At 41.3% G+C, this 16,254-nt stretch overlaps 4 protein-coding genes across 6 annotated transcripts; 1 reads left to right on the forward strand and 3 right to left on the reverse strand.

The window, feature by feature from the left end:
* The first annotated feature begins 137 nt into the window (after window positions 1-137).
* On the forward strand, window positions 138-4,151 carry LOC310722819 (histone-lysine N-methyltransferase PRDM9-like). 2 transcript variants are annotated; one of them, XM_083535565.1, is made up of 7 exons: window positions 138-278; window positions 750-831; window positions 1,000-1,162; window positions 1,880-2,151; window positions 2,317-2,384; window positions 2,486-2,676; window positions 2,925-4,151. In XM_083535565.1, the coding sequence occupies exons 1-7, from the start codon at window positions 274-276 to the stop codon at window positions 3,785-3,787; spliced, it is 1,644 nt and encodes a 547-aa protein (XP_083391691.1). In that variant the 5' UTR covers window positions 138-273; the 3' UTR covers window positions 3,788-4,151. The 2 variants fall into 2 exon arrangements, with proteins under 2 accessions (XP_083391691.1, XP_083391692.1); XM_083535566.1 differs by having other exon boundaries at window positions 2,928-4,151.
* A 2,902-nt stretch (window positions 4,152-7,053) lies between these two features.
* On the reverse strand, window positions 7,054-10,077 carry LOC310722451 (cell adhesion molecule CEACAM1-like). 2 transcript variants are annotated; one of them, XM_083534891.1, is made up of 5 exons: window positions 9,994-10,077; window positions 9,291-9,626; window positions 8,743-9,021; window positions 7,754-8,020; window positions 7,054-7,202 (listed from the first exon to the last, which is right to left on the reverse strand). In XM_083534891.1, the coding sequence occupies exons 1-5, from the start codon at window positions 10,040-10,042 to the stop codon at window positions 7,084-7,086; spliced, it is 1,050 nt and encodes a 349-aa protein (XP_083391017.1). In that variant the 5' UTR covers window positions 10,043-10,077; the 3' UTR covers window positions 7,054-7,083. The 2 variants fall into 2 exon arrangements, with proteins under 2 accessions (XP_083391017.1, XP_083391018.1); XM_083534892.1 differs by lacking the exon at window positions 9,291-9,626.
* Window positions 10,078-11,658: 1,581 nt separating this feature from the next.
* Window positions 11,659-13,125, reverse strand: LOC310722952 (uncharacterized protein; the record flags this gene model as incomplete). The annotated part of the gene is made up of 2 exons (XM_083535769.1): window positions 11,659-12,680; window positions 12,729-13,125. 2 exons carry the CDS (start codon window positions 13,123-13,125, stop codon window positions 11,659-11,661), a joined length of 1,419 nt encoding a protein of 472 aa, XP_083391895.1.
* On the reverse strand, window positions 12,673-15,604 carry LOC310722953 (histone-lysine N-methyltransferase PRDM7-like; the record flags this gene model as incomplete). Its single annotated transcript, XM_083535770.1, has 6 exons — window positions 12,673-13,193; window positions 13,679-13,869; window positions 13,998-14,065; window positions 14,690-14,961; window positions 15,059-15,224; window positions 15,506-15,604. The coding sequence occupies 5 exons, from the start codon at window positions 15,602-15,604 to the stop codon at window positions 13,764-13,766; spliced, it is 711 nt and encodes a 236-aa protein (XP_083391896.1). The 3' UTR covers window positions 12,673-13,193; window positions 13,679-13,763.
* Window positions 15,605-16,254: the final 650 nt, after the last annotated feature.

Raw genomic sequence — 16,254 nt, forward strand, 5'->3', positions numbered from 1 at the left:
GGATCTAGGTGTGTATAGCTATCATATGGAGTTACAGATAATTCAGATGTTACAGATGTTCTAACTTCAGAAACCACAATAATTTATAATAATATTTCAGTCCTGCCTAAAACTCCGCTCCCGTCCAGAAGGTGGCAGTAACGCGCCTGATCGCTGCTTCTCCAACTGGGTTTCACGTGTCGGCTGAACATCTGTATACATGGCCGAACACTTTATATTTATATTGATATTTTTTAATCGAGTTGCTGTGAGGAATTGAAGCTGCTTTCAGCCATGAGGTGAGTTTCATCCCATTCTCTGTGTGAACCCCAGACTCCATCTCTGCTGTCATGTAGAAGTGTGTGGGGGTTTGGAGGAAGAGTGCACACATGGACCAAAATGTCGGTACACACACACACACACACACACACACACACATATAGCCATAGCAAGCTATAGTATTTCATACACATCAGAAGAACATTTTAATAGAAGTTACACACACATGTTGAATATGCATATCTGATTAGCTTTATTCTACTACACATTGTGTCAGTAACTGTTCAGCCATAAGATTTGACTGAACATCCCATTCCATATTTAGTCCCCATGTGTTGTTATAATGAGTTTCACTCTTCTGGATCTTCCACTCCAGCCCATATAAAGCAGATCTTCATGAAGCTGGCTTTGTGCATTGTCATTGTTTGAATAAAGGTTGCATCCGAAGACATACAATTGATGTACAAATGATTTATAACTTTTTTTTCTAGGTCAAAGAAATTAAATAAAAGGAGTTCCGCAGCAAACGGACCGCACTCTCCCAGGAAGTCTTCAGCTCCTGATTCTTCACAGGTAAATATTGAACCAGGCTTCTGTTTTCTACCTCCTCACTTCATCAATGGTCTCACTCATAACATCATATTTCTGTCATCCTATCCAACTAAAGTGTATAAACTGCTATAACCTGAACAGCGTGGATGATCTTCGCTCTACAATTGGGATTTGTTTTTTGATCTTTAGCCATGTGTGGACTTGAAAAAGGAGAATGAAGGTGAAGAGAAGGACGACAGTCCAAACACAGAGGAAACCTTGGAGCTGAGCAGCAGTGATTATGAAAATGACCTCCCCAGCACACCTGAAGTCTCCATTCATGAGGAGGAAGCTGATGAAAATGACTTCCTCTGTAAGACATCATGCCAGGTCACTTTACAGCAGGTTAGGTCGGCCCAGGTCACTTTACAGCAGGTAAGCTCCGCCCAGGTTACTTTACAGTAGGTTAGCTCCGCCCAGGTCACTTTACAGTAGGTTAGCTCTGCCCAGGTCACTTTACAGTAGGTTAGCCCCGCCCAGGTCACTCTTCAACAGGTTAGCCCCGCCCAGGTCACTTAACCGCAGGTTAGCTCTGTCCAGGTCACTTTACATTAGGTAAGCCCCCCCAGGTCACTTTACAGCAGGTAAGCCCCGTCCAGGTCAGTTTACAGTGGGTTAGCATCGCCTAGGTCACTTTACAGTGGGTTAGCATCGCCTAGGTCACTTTTCAACAGGTTAGCCCCGCCCAAGTCACTTTACAGAAGGTTAGCCCTGTCCAGGTCACTTAACCGCAGGTAAGCCCCGCCCAGGTCACTTTACAGCAGGTAAGCCCCGCCCAGGTCACTTTACAGCAGGTTGGCCCCACTCATTTACTTTGCACGAGATAAGCCCCACCAATTTATGTTACAGCATGTTAGCCCCACTCATTTACATTACCACAGTTTAGTCCCGCCCATTTACATTACAGCAGGTTAACTCCGCCCATTTACATTACAGCAGGTTAACTCCGCCCATTTACATTACAGCAGGTTGACTCCGCCCATTTACGTTACAGCAGGTTAAAAGTAAACACACTTTTCTCTCTTTTTAGTTTGTGAAGATTGCCAGTCGTTCTTCTTTAACAAGTGTGAGGTCCACGGTCTGGCACACTTCATCCCCGACACTCCCGTTCCCATGGGGGTCGCTGACCGAGCCAGACAAACTCTTCCTCCTGGACTAGAGATTCAGAAGTCCAGTATCCCTCGTGCAGGCCTGGGAGTGTTTAATAAGGGGGAGCTTGTTCCAGTGGGGGCACATTTCGGACCCTACCAGGGATTGCTGGTAAACAAAGAAGATGCCATGATGAGTGGCTACTCTTGGGTGGTAAGGGGGCCAATCTTATGCACTGGTGTCCAATAATTTTTGTGTAAATATAGAGTAGCATCTTAAATTTATCACCATTTGTAGTGAAAGGACAGTTGTACATGGAGTATTGTTGTTCCGGTGTAGCATATTGTGATTGTGTGTGTTTTTTTTTTTTTATTCCAGATATACACGAGCAGACAGTGTGAGAAATACATCGATGGCAGGAGAGAGATTCATGCTAACTGGTTGAGGTGAGGAATATATGTCACGTTATTGGGACTTATCGATATTTATGAATAAATGTAAATTACATTTTTGATGTTTCTCTCCTTTTCTACCACTTCCTCCTCAGGTATGTGAATTGCGCTCGTAAGAATGGAGAGCAAAACCTTGAGGCGTTTCAGTATCAAGAGGGAATTCTGTACCGCTGCTGTCGGCCTATCAATCCAGGCCAGGAGCTCTTGCTGTGGTACGATGAGAAATACGCCAGAGATCTGGGCCCAACGTTTGTCTACATCTGGAGGAATAAATGCTCTGCAAATGGTAAGGTAAAAAAAGGGGGTTCACTGATTTGTTATCTAATGTATCTCCATCTGTTTTACCAGAGATTGTTCCAGAGTACCAAAAAAAAAAAGGCATGGTCTCTTTGTAGGTCCATACAGTATGTCTTTATGTGGTCCTAAATAATTCCCTGAACCAGGACTGAATATATGAGTTTTTGTGGTTACCCCTTTACAATTTGATTTCTGATCTTTTCCCCCCACTCTCTCTTTTTTTTCTTTCTTTCCCAGGAGTAAATCGAGCTCGATTAAAAATCTTCTGCCCCCTGTGCTCTGTTCCCTATACCACTCGAATTTACCTTGACAACCACATCAAGCGATGCCACCAAGAGGAGTATGTGAGACTGCAAGAATCCAGAAAGCTCGAACAAGCCTCCAGTCAGGAAACATCTGATCCGACTCTCAGTTCTACCAAAGAAACGCAGCAGGAATTTCAGCCCCCCTCAGACGGGGGGAGCGGTTCTAGTAGACCTCGGCCGTACCGGTGTTCGGAATGTGAAAAATCGTTTCTCTCGCTGGGTTTTCTCAAACGGCACCAGCGCTGCCACAGGGGTGGGCCGTACCAGTGCTCGCATTGTGGAAAGATTTTCAAGCAGCCGTGGCATCTCCAAGAGCACCTGCACATTCACACGGGAGAAAGGCCGCACTTGTGCACGCAATGCGGGAAAAGTTTTTATACGAAACCCCTCCTCCTGCAGCACATCCGCATCCATACGGGCGAGAAGCCGCACTTGTGCACGCAGTGTGGAAAGAGGTTTGCCAACAGGTTCTCGTTTAAGATTCACCTGCTCATTCACACGGGCGAGAAGCCGTACCGCTGCAACCAGTGCGACAAGAGCTTCGCGGTGTGGCAGTACCTCCGGAAGCATCAGCGCATGCACGGAGACGAACGGCCGCACGTTTGCGTGCAGTGCGGAAAACGCTTCAGGAACAAGCCCGATCTTACCAAGCATTCCCTCGTTCACACCGGAGTGAAGCCGCATTCCTGCGCAGAGTGCGGCAAGAATTTTACCCTGCGCCATAGTCTGGAACGGCACCTGCTCAGTCACTCGGGAACGATGCCGTATCACTGCCACCTTGTGGTGGAGAAATAGATGTATTGCGAGCGCTGAAAAGTATCCTAAAACAGGCAGTTGCTTCTCCATAAAAAAACACTACAAATTCTAGACAGATCCCATGAAGATCTGCTTTCCATGGGTTGGAAGATCTTGTGTGGCCTGCTAAAGCACTCAATCCCCATTGACCACTATTGAGGTGAATTGGAACGACATTTCAGGCCTCCATCTACATGAGTATCAAACTTCCCTTAAAAATGCATATTAAAAGTTATTCGAACAAGGAATGGCACTAAATGTGGAATGGGATGTTTAAAAAGAATCTTTTAATATAAAGAATAAAAATATATAATGCTTTAAGTTTATTAATATAGCAGAAATAAAAACGGTTGCTGGTCTTAAACGCTCGGACATTCCTTCGTCATTTCAGCTCTGTAAGCTTTTCCTATTATTGAGATTTGTGATCCGTCAGTGCATAAACACTGATGCTAAATAATGTGAATAGGTTGAAGTGATTATGACTTTGACTACTAAATGGATTTTAAAACATTTTCTTTTTTTTTTATCCAGTCTTATTAAGATTCTTTAATTGCCGTCTGTAACAGAAATGTGAAAGACTTGTTGCCAGTTTTCGCAAACGTTTCATTGCAGTTGTTGCCGCAAAGTGTGGCACAACCAGTTATTTGGTTTAGGGGGACATTACTTTGGCCAGGTAGCTTTTGATAACGTTTAAATAAAACATGTTTACACTGCATGTTCAGTATACTGTATACCGTATTTTCCGGACTATAAGCCGCTACTTTTTTCCCCCCGCTTTGAACCCCGCGGCTTAAACAATGACGCGGCTAATTTATGGAGCCAAAAAACTGAGCCCCATAACATTGACCAATGAAATTGCAGAACGGGTTCAGGTGAACCAATGAAACTCTTTATATTAAATCAGATGCGCTCCCACTGAATCGGGCCGCACCACATCATAAATATGGATGATGTTCCTCTGACGTTTGACCTGCCTCTCACTTGGGCTGTCTACAGGAAATGTGAATCATTCGTCACGCTGAAAACAACCGGGCATGAAAACACACTTCACCTGTGTTCTGAGCTGCACGGCGTCGGGAGAAAAGCTTCACCGATGGTGATATTTAAACGCACGACGATACCAAAAGAAAAACTCTCGAGAGAAATAGTTGTGAAAGGAAGGAGGAAGACAGTGAACAATGACTTTCTTGGTAGGCTACTGTTTAGATACAAGCCGTGTAACAGACACTGTCTTTCATTAAAGCCTGTGTAAAGTTCATTAGTTTCAGTGTGCGGCTTATAGACAGGTGCAGCTTATTTATGTGAAAAATATACATCTTTATAAAATTCAGTGGGTGCGGCTTATATTTGGTTGCGCTTAATAGTCCGGAAATTATGAAGATTTTACTTTTACTGAGTATCAAAGATTTCAAATTTAATAAAAGAGGTGTTACACATGTCTTAGTGTTGACCAGGACTAATACATCTTTGAGCCTACGTCCAGTATGAGACATCAGATACTCGAAGACTTTTACTCATATTGGAATATTTGACTTTGAGCTTGTAATAGAGTTGCAGTAAGGGATCTATACTTTTACTTTAAGGTACTCTTCACACTTCTGCTAACTGAATCTTATTTAGCAACTTCGCTCGGCCAGTGCAGTGGCGGCTGCAGCAGCTTGAACCATGGTCTTCTGTACCTCACTATAAACCAATGGAAGGGCTTTTGGAGGATAAAACACTGAATTGACTTTTAGACCTGTTTTATAGCCTGTGTTATAGCCTGCTGGGGATTAAATTAATCCACCATCCACAAATAGATGACCTGGTGAAGCAGTTTCATCAGATGCTTCAAGTTTTAATAGGGTCGTAAAATCCTTGTGGCATCTTGGATATCATTAGGGAAAGTTGGGAAGAGGGAATTTCCGGATAAAACAGGAGAATTTGCTACAGGCGCAACAATGCCAATCCCAGGTGTACAATAGGGGTGCTTATTTCTCTCCAAAAAACTTAAATCAGGACTTTACTTGGAAATTAAAGAGATCCATGCAGGACCATCCAACATTATTTAATCTTAATCCACGAGCTTTGATAAAAAGGTAAAAAAACAGTAGATCTGAAGCCACTGAAATACTGAATCTTTAACCCCTAATGACACAGAAGCCAAACACACTGGTCTACTCAACCCGGTATTATTTTCTTTACCAGTTTCCTGCCTAAAATGTGCTATTTTTCAGTGAACCTCTAACAGCTCTCTCCCCTGTGTCCAAACCACAGTCACAACATGCTCATTTTAATAGCTGCCAATAGTTTCGCTTCCTGCTGGTGGGCTGGTTTGTGTTTTTTTTTTTTGCTGAAACAAAGACTGGGACTCTGCAATACACTTAAACTTTTATGGTAAAACCTCAATACTTATGCATTGTTCTATAATGGGCTGTTCAATTGAAGTCATATTTTTTTCATTATAAATGTATCCCTGTTAGTTTATTTGTAATAAGCGAGATGCAAAAAGTCCCTGAGAGGAAATGAGGAGGAAACGTTTAGAGGAATCGGATTTAAAATGGAACCCGTCCTTGTCTGGATGACATTCATTCATTCATTATTCACTATCAACTGTTCAGTGATGGGGACTTGACTGTAAAGCTATTGTTGAGCTATTTATGACTGTTCCTAAGCTACAGTTTGTGTTCATTTCTGTCCAAAATCGTCTTTCTAATTGCTCACCATCCACAGTAATGTAATGTATCTTTAGGCTTCACCATGCAGATCCGTCTTTAGCAAACATTCGCCACCTTAAATGCCACCTACTCTAATCATTATGTCTATGGTATACCAAAAATAAAAGCATCCACCGTTTGATCTGACTGGGCATTGTGTATCATTATTGACCAAAATTTCACACAGGTGAAATGTTAAATGTTACATGTCTATACACCAACAAATGCCAGTGAGTGGCGTCGGAGACAGATGCAAGTACAGTTAAGAGAAGGTGCAGAAAAAGAGTGCTACAAAACACCAGTGTTTATTAGACATTCGTTCGTCATTCGTTTTCTCCCGCTTATCCGTATTTCGGGTCGCGGGGGCAGCAGTCTAAGCAGGCCCCCGCCTTCGACTGCTGCCCAATCCTCACAGCACCGTCCCTTACAGTCCCTCCTGCAGGTGGTGAGCCCACGGGAAGGTTTATTAGACATTAATATATAAAAACAAAGAACATGTAGACAGCAGGCAAAACTTGGTTTTTATTCCTCTTATTTTTTGTTTTTGAGCAATTCAAGGAAGTAGAAGTAGAAGCAACAATAACTAAAGAAAACATTAGATTAATGCTTGAAAATGACAAAGACGACGGCAATGATTTCCAAGAGCAGCAGAACGGCAATGACGATTGTAACAATGGTTCTATCAGGAAACTGGCCATCCGATTGTATCTTTCCTGTTTCTGTACACACAAAAGATGCAACACATACAGAAACAGAGACATTACAACGTAGCCAATACTTACTTTAAATCGTAGCTAGCCAAAATTATCATTAAAAAAAACACATTTTGATTATTGTATGCATTGACCAGGCATAACATTATGACCACACGGACCAGCCTTCGCTCCCTACATGCACCAATGAGCCTCGGCCACCCATGACCCTGTCACCGGTTCACCACTGTTCCTTTCTTGAAAAACCTTTGATAGATACTGACCACTGCAGACCAGGAACAGCACACAAGATCTACAATTCCGGAGATGCTCCGCACCAGTCGTCTAGCCGCCACAATTTGGTCCCGGACTCGCTCCGAAACTTATGTTTGCCCATTTTTCCTGTTTCTAACACGTCAACTTTAAGGAGAAAATGTTCACTCGCTGCCTAATAAATATATCCACTCACTAACAGGTGCCTTGATGAAGAGATAATCAGTGTTATTTAATTCACCGCTCAAAATGTTATAATGTCATAATATTATGTCTGGTCTGTGTATATGAAGGTGTGGACTCACCTATGACAGTCAGTGTGGTAAGTTCTGAAGTGGCATAGCGCTTGGTCTTGCTGTTGTAGGCAATGCAACTGTAGTTGCCACTTTGTTGTATTCCAACATTGGAGAGAATTACTGTAGAATTCTTCGGCGGGAGCTTGACGTCATTAAAAAGCCATGTGAACTCAGCAGCAGGGATGGACTGGGCTGAACAGGACAATATCACGGTCGAGCCATTTTTCAGGACATCATCAGCAGGCTCTCGTTTTATAATAATACGATCAGGGCCATCTGAGGATTTAGAGGAAGAATGTGGGATTAAGTTGACGATGTTTTGACAATTTGAATTAAGTCGTTAATTTATTTTTTTAACCAATAGATTTCTGAAAGTTTAATGGGCAGAGTTCAACATTGGAATGTTTATTGTTTTTAGTTCATTCAAAACCCCCTCCCAATTTACACCCATGTCCCTAATGCTCCACCATTTCTTTTCAAATTGGCAATTTCAACTACAATCCCAAGTGTGTAGTGTAAAATGTAAATAAAAAAACAATGCAATGATTGCTCATAAATCCGTATTCTATTCACAATAAACCAAAAAAAAGATCTTGAATGTATAAACTGAGAATATACACCATTTTAAGGAAGAAATAAGGTCATTTTCAATTTGGGACAGGGCCATGTTTACCACTGTGTAGCACCAAGTCTTCTGTCCGAATACATCTGAGAAATGAGGAGACCAGTTGCTAAAGTTTTGGGAGAGGAATGTTATCCCATTCAGTTCTTGGTGTCCTTTGTTGTGTTCTTCTTTTCATTATGCGGCAAATGTTTTCGGTACAGTATGGTGATAATATGATAATAATAATAATAATAATAGTAATAATAATACACAACCCAAAAGTACGGCACTAAATAATTAACAGGAAGTGATATTTGGTGCTCTATTTATACAACCAGCTTCATTAGTTATACTCAACAATTTACTCAACAAACAGTCCACTTTGTGGACTTACAGTTGACGGCAAGGTTGAAAGCAGAACTAGTTTCTGATTCTAGTTGGTTCTTGGCTGTGCAGTAGATTGGTCCTTGCAGGTCCGTACGGAAAACCTCACTAATGATAAGCTGGTTGTAGTTCTGCACCACGTGCTTCCCATCCACCACCACAGGAGCTGAATTGTTTAACCATGTGTACGAGAGAACGGATCCTTTGGCAGAGCAGGTAAAGACTACAGTGCTGTTGTATTCCACTGCTTCAGGAAGGTTGGAGGTGATACTCACTTCTGCCACAGGCGCTGTGAAAAATAAAATAAAAAATGCATTAGTTTGATAAAGAAAGAGAGCCAAGCAGGCATACAGTAGAGAATGTTCAAATATGTATTCAACAAATTTGCAGGAACCTTTTGCACAACAGCTGGTGTACTTTTTTTTTAAGAACATTTGACACCCACAAAGCTGCAGCATGACTGTTTTATTCAGCATATAAGTGCTTATAGACATTGTGGTTCAGGAAACATAAAATGTAAGGTCTTTTTTTTAAAGACCACATTTAGATATAACATACCCAGCACCACCAGCCTAGTCTGACCCATCAGCTGGTCCAGATTGGCGTCAACTATAGTCACAATATAAATTCCATTATCAGCAGAAATAAGTGAGTTCAATTCTAGTGTGTATGAGATCCAGTAATATTTAACACGACTTCTGTAGCTCTCAAACAGATTTTCAGACTGGTGGGTAGATGTAATGATGGGAACACTGGAACCAGTTCTGGAAGTGAATTTCCAAGTCACAAGTACAGCCTCAGTGAAAGAAGGAACCCCTGCTGTGAAGTTGACACTTTTACCCTTAATGCCATACAACCCTGCTGGCAACACAAGTTCTTCTCCAGAACAGAAACCTGAAGGGGCAAGAAATATCAGAATTGTCCATCTGCTTCAAACAATGCAGCCTACATTGAGTAAAATTAGTAAAATTATAGGATTTCTTTCAAGAAATTCAATGTTAAGCTGACAATAATAATGTTTAAATAAATAGTAAATAATAACCCATGACAGATCAAGCAGTTATACAAAAATCGACATCGAAAGTTTACAATTGTTGTATTTTATTAAACCAATTTATAGTCATAATTGCGATAATGGTGAAATGTCCACAAGACTCAGATTCAACAATCGTGCTGTAGATTAATAATCTTGTATAGGCATTTTACATATATCATCCTGAACCTAACTCATTTATTGGAAAGCATAACATTATTTACTTACCCATTTCTAATAGAAATAACAAAAGCAAGCACAGATTGTATAAATCCATTGTGAACTGTTTGTATCGTTCAAGTCACAACCAGGAAACAGGCTTGTTGTAAAGGCTGTATATATATATATATATATATGGGTGGCCGTCTTAACAGGGCTAAAAGAGCAATGCAAACATGTAGTGACGCCCCCTAGTGACCTTTAAATTTGCTCACTGCAAGCAGCCTTGGGGTTCTACCAGATTCCTGTAGAATGTAATGTAATGTAATGTTAATGTTAATGTAAATGTAATTATCAATGAAAACTTCCAAACACTTTGTAAGTCGGTCTGTATAAGGGGGCATCTACCAAATGTCAAATAGAAATGGAATGGAACCTAACTAAGAAATCTAATGAAGTAAAAGGAATAACAAAGTTTTAAAAAATTCGAAAGCCAATCTAACAGAAATAATCTGTTTATCTCTTGGCTGTTGGTGATCTAGTAATCCTGCGCTCTCAAAGCATGTATTGTATTGATTCCCAGGCAACAAAACTTGTCAGATACTGGGGGTCCCAGTGCACTGTCACTGTCTCAATCAGTCTCAAGCCAAGAGGGTTCCATGTATGAGGTTGAAAAGCTCTGTAGAAGAGCTGTGAGGTATGAGATCCTGTGGCTCATGTGGATTAACCCAGAGCCACTTTGGGTTAAGAGGTTGTTGGTTTGAATCCTAGCCATTCTGGCTTAGAAGATGCAGATCAAGTCAGTAAAGCCCACATGATTTGTAGCAAAATATTTAATGTTTTGAAATATATATACAGTAAGTATATACTATATATTCATTTGTTATTACATATTACGGATCAGATCACATTTCATAACATATACAGTAATGAATACATAAACACCTCTCAAATTTCCCAAAATGCTCAAAAAACAAGACCATACATTGCCTTCATTTCTTTAGTTAATGCCATTCATATGAAATGACCAAAGGTCTGCGTAAATATTCATAAATTCGCTACGCAAGTGTAAACGTTACAATGCGAGCCATTATTTAACCAGTTATTCATTGAAATAATTATATATATAATATTATATACATTAGTTCATCTTTTTGATATATTTACACACATAAACGTAGGAGCAAGATACAAACACTTAACACGTGAAAAATGAACTGATTTTTTAAAGAATCTATTTATATGCGGCTTGAGAAATAACGTCCATTGTGAACGTCTGAAAAATTGTAATTATCATCATTAAATATATATATACAAATATATATCACACACTATATGAAGTTTGTGGACACCTGACCATAACATAAGGTTTTCTGGACCATCCAACTGAACATTACATTCCCTTATTATCCATCTGCTCTTCTTGGAAGATGTTCCATTAGATTTTGAAGTGTGTGGAGATTCCTTCTCGTTCAGCTACAAGGGTGTTAGTAATGTCAGTTACTGATGGGGGTGAGGTGAGGAAGCCTGGGTCTCTGTTCCAATTTACCCCAAAGTTATTGAATAGGGTTGAGTTCTGAGCTATATAGCAGAAGATCTTCCACTCCAACTCATGTAAAGCATATCTTCATGAAGCTGGATTCATGCACAGGGGAATCATCATGCTAAAGTGAAGGGGAAATTTCATTCCACAACATCCAAAGACATCATCATATATCTATATATCAAATCGGATCAGTGTACTCTGATAGCACGTTCATCACAAGCCTCGTCCCTGGGAGCTGTAATAATTTCCACAATCTTCTCTCCAGCGTGAAGAACGCGCTTGTGCTGTCGAAGAGCGCTCTTCTGCATAAAACCCTTCCCACACTGCATGCAGCGATGCGGCTTCTTTCCCGTGTGAACGTTCTGGTGTTGTACGAGGTGGTCCTTTCGCGTAAACCTCTTCCAGCACTGCGAGCAGCAATACGGCTTCTCTCCCGTGTGAATACGCTGGTGCAACTGAAGTTCACTCTTTTGGGTAAAGCTCTTGCCGCACTGCGAGCACTGATGCGGCTTCTCTCCCGTGTGAATACGCTGGTGGCGTTTCAGGTTTCTCGGGTCGGTGAAGCTCTTTTCGCACTGCGAGCATGGATGCAACTTCTCTCCGGTGTGGATGCGGCGGTGTTGCTGAAGGGCGCTCTTTTGGACGAACCTCTTTCCGCAGTGCGAGCACTGGTGCGGCTTTTCGCCCGTGTGAACGTGATGGTGTTGCTTGAGGTAACCCTGGTGTGAGAACCTCTTTCCGCAGTGCGAGCACTGGTGCGGCTTATCGCCAGTATGAATGCGCTGGGGTAACTGAAGTTCGACCTTCTGAATGAAACTCTTGCTGCATTGCGAGCACCGGTGCGGCTTTTCTCCCGTGTGAATGCACTGGTGTCGATGGAGATTTCCCAGATGGCTAAACCTCTTGCCACACTCTGAGCACGGATACGGTTTCTCTCCGGTGTGAATGCGGCGGTGCAGCAGAAAATTATCCTGGTGCAAAAAACTCTTTCCGCAATCCGAACAGCGATAGGGTTTCTCTCCCGTGTGAATGCGCTGGTGTTGCTGGAAGTGACTCTGCTGAGAGAAACCTTTGCCGCACTGCGAGCATCGGTACGGTTTCTCACCCGTGTGAACACGCTGGTGCCGCTGAACGTTACCCAGGTGACCGAACCTCTTTCCGCATTGCAAGCACTGGTACGGCTTCTCGCCCGTATGAGTGCGCTGTTGCGCTGCGCCGAACTCTGATCGCTAAAACTTTTGTGAGCACTTTTGTGAACTCTGATCGCTAAAACTTTTGTACGGCTTCTCTTCAGTGTGAATGCGCAGGTGCAGCTGGAGATGACTCTGGAGACTAAAACTCTTCCCGCATTGCAAGCACTCGTGCAGCTTCTCACCTGAATGGATGCGCTGATGCTGCTGAAGATGATGCTTACGATTAAAACTTTTGCCGCACTGCGAGCACTGGAACGGCTTCTCACTCGCGTGAATGAGCTGGTGGCGCTGGAGGTTCCCTGGATGAGTAAAGCTCTTCCCACAGTCTGGGCAGTGGTGGAGGTCTTTCTGAATTTCTCTGTGAGAAGTGTCGGACCCAAGAGGAACACACGATGCTCCCTCATTGATACCGGAGCTTTTCAGGGGCTCCGATTTGATCTCTTCTGTTTTCCGAAGTCTCATGTACTTCTCATAGTGGCATTTCTCGAAGTGTTTGTTGAGATAAATTTTAAACAGAGCATCAGGAAGCGCTGAAGGATTCAAAGAAGAAAATAAATATATATTAGAACTTCATCAGAGATTACAGAAACAACACTAAAAAACATTAAATGTATAGTTACCCTAAATACTAATTGTACATATAATAAGCCACACAACAAAAGCACAATTCTTTTTTTTATATCAAATAGCAAACCAAGTATCATTTATGATGAAGAAGGCAACCATGGGCATGCTTTTAAAAAATATATTTAGGTTTGAAAAAATATAAGATATACATTAGACTTAACTGAGAAAATTCAAACATTAGTCATATTTCTAAGGTTGCAAAGAGGCGGAAACTATTCCCGAAACCTTTTATGGGAACTTTGGCTCAGAAGGTTGTGTGTTCAAATCCCAGCACCACCAAGCTGCCACTGCTGGGCCCTTGAGTAAGGCTCTTAACCGTTAACTGCTCAGTGAATAAATCTGATCACTTGAGAAGTAAATGTAAATGACTAATGTACATGAAATTTACCATTGGCAGAGCATTTCTTCTTCCAGAAGGAGTCGAATGCAGAGCCTAGATCTCTGGTGTATTTTTCATCGTACCACACCAACAGCTACTGGCCTGGATTAATGGCTCGACAGCAACGGTACAGAATCCCCCCACGATACTGAAACACTACAAGGTTTTGCTCTCCGTCGTTACAAGCACAATTCACATACCTGCGAATTTTAAGGAGAATTAATTAAAAGAAAAAAAATATATATGATATACTGAAAGAAAGCAAGGCAACGTCCGTCAGGACTAAATGAAGATCGAACATTCATATTCTAATATTCAATAAGCTCACCTCATCCAATTAGCATGGCTCTCAGTCTTGGCATCGATGTATTTTTCCCACTGTCTGCTTGTGTATATCTGCAGAACAGGCATACATGTGTGTAAGATTATATGTATATCCTCTTCTACCAATGTTATTGGAGAAATAGTCTTTTATGGCTTTATAGACACATTTTGACACCTTTTGAGTTTGTACACAAGAATTGGACAGTAAATGTTTGGAAAAAAGTCCAAATGTGACATTTCTCTCTCTAAAAGAAGAATTTATATAAAACGGTGAAAAGTAGAGATGATGTTAGCAGACTGCATAATCCCTTCAGTGACAGATAAAGTAGGAAGCTTAATGGTTTGTTGTTGTTTTAGAGCAGGGATGAACTGAATAAGAAAAGGAATATGCAATGTAAAGAACATCTTTGGCAAGTTTGACAAGAGGCATGACAAAGTATTTCAGTTACATGATTGGAGAAAGGAGCTGTCCAGGTGCTGAAAGCGTTTAAAGCTGTTCTTCATACTAAGGGAGGATTTTGAAAATGAAGATAAAGTGAAACATCTGGACATTTATGGATTTGTTTGGTTAAAGAAAATACTGTTACTTTGCTCAAATTGTTGTAGAGACCATCAAAGACTAAAAAAAATCGAAACATTTGACAGGAACTGTGATAATCTAATAATATTTAAGAAATTAAGACCAAGTCCATTTACCACCCAAGAGTAGCCACTGTTAATGGCATCTTCTTTGTTTACCAGCTGTCCCTGGTAGGGTCCGAAATGTGCCCCCACTGGAACGAGCTTCCCCTTATTAAACACTCCTATGCCTGCGCTAGGAATACTGGACTTCTGAATCTCTAGTCCAGGAGGAAGAGTTTGTCTGGCTCGGTCAGCGACCCCAATGGGAACAGGAGAGTCGGGGATGAAGAGCGCCGGACCGTGGACCTCACACTTGTTAAAGAAGAACGACTGGCAATCTTCACAAACTGGAATGAAAGAACCCAATGGGCAAAAATGATGAAGATAATCATTGAGTATGTTACAGAGCTCCAGCCTGGACTTTAATGTATCCTGATGGCTTACACAGGAAGTCTTTATCATCATCATCTTCCTCTTTAATGGAGATAATGTCAGGGGTGTTGGGGAAGTCATTCCCATGGTAACTGATGCACAGCTCTAGGCTTTCCTCTTTCTTCATGCTGTCTTCTGTCTCTTCATAATTATTCTCTGTTTTAACGTCCTCACACGGCTGACGATCAAACAACAAACACAATTAATCAGCAAAGAACATTCACAATGTTTATCAATATATTTACAACTATCGAATTCATTCATTCCTTCATTACTTCCTTATTTCTTACCACTTTCATTCCTTCCTTCGTTTCTTCCTTTTTTCTTTCCATTTTTCTTTCTTTTTTTTATTTCTTACCATTTCCCTTAATTCCTTCCATCATTGGAGTGAGACGGTAAACAACAGAAGGCTGGTTTTATCTTTGCCATGAGGTTATGTGAGACTTCTCACACCTTTACCTGCGAGCGATCAGAATCAGGAACCGAAGCCGAAGCCGTCCGGTCAGAGCGCCATCCATCTCCTTTCAAGCTCACCTTCAGGGTTTCTGCAGGTTTCATCAAATCAAATTTAGAGCTTTTTTTTAAAGACTATTGAGGATAAAATTTAAGATCTACATCGCAACATCAAAAACTGGCCTTAATCGAGCCCTCAATACATTTTTTAAGCCAAGTATCGTGAAAGGAAAGAAAAGTAGAAATGCAAAGAAGAAAAGGAAAGATCAAAAGGATAGGAAAGTAAAAAAAAAAAAAGGAAAGCATGTACAGTAAAGAGAATCAGTGGGAAAGAAATGAAAAGGAAAGATGGAATGGAAATGAAAGGAAAAGAAAGGAATAAAAAGCAACGATGGAAAGGAAGCATCCTTATAAGGTCCTGATGAGAGACACCACATCGCACCATGAGAGGCCCAGGTTTTGGAGGATCACTCATAGATAATCACCAGGTATCAGATCATCGATTTAAATGCTGCCTTACACTCATCTCATGCTTTAAATGTGTCTTAAATCCTCACACTTTATCATATCAATCTGCAGGATCTGTTCAGCAGATCAACCTTTTCTTCTTGGAGCTTGGAGCTGCAGCTCTCAGGTGCGTTACCACCTGGATTGGAGTAGATCTTCAAGGCTGGAAAAAACCTCAACTGGATCTCAAATACACAATCAGACTGAAATGTTGTCCTTTCTCAGGGACATAATTACAGTAAAACAGC

This window comes from Silurus aristotelis (assembly GCF_946808225.1).
Source record: "Silurus aristotelis genome assembly, chromosome: 29".
Lineage (NCBI taxonomy): Eukaryota > Metazoa > Chordata > Actinopteri > Siluriformes > Siluridae > Silurus > Silurus aristotelis.

Coding starts and splice junctions, on each gene's coding strand:
- LOC310722819 (XM_083535565.1), top strand. Junction 832..999: donor CAGCTCCTGATTCTTCACAG/GTAAATATTGAA, acceptor TTTGATCTTTAG/CCATGTGTGGACTTGAAAAA. Junction 2,152..2,316: donor TGAGTGGCTACTCTTGGGTG/GTAAGGGGGCCA, acceptor TTTTTATTCCAG/ATATACACGAGCAGACAGTG.
- LOC310722451 (XM_083534891.1), bottom strand. CDS start 10,042: ATGGATTTATACAATCTGTGCTTGCTTTTGTTATTTCTATTAGAAATG. Junction 8,021..8,742: donor TTTCAACCTTGCCGTCAACT/GTAAGTCCACAA, acceptor CTAAATCCTCAG/ATGGCCCTGATCGTATTATT. Junction 7,203..7,753: donor TACCACACTGACTGTCATAG/GTGAGTCCACAC, acceptor TTGTGTGTACAG/AAACAGGAAAGATACAATCG.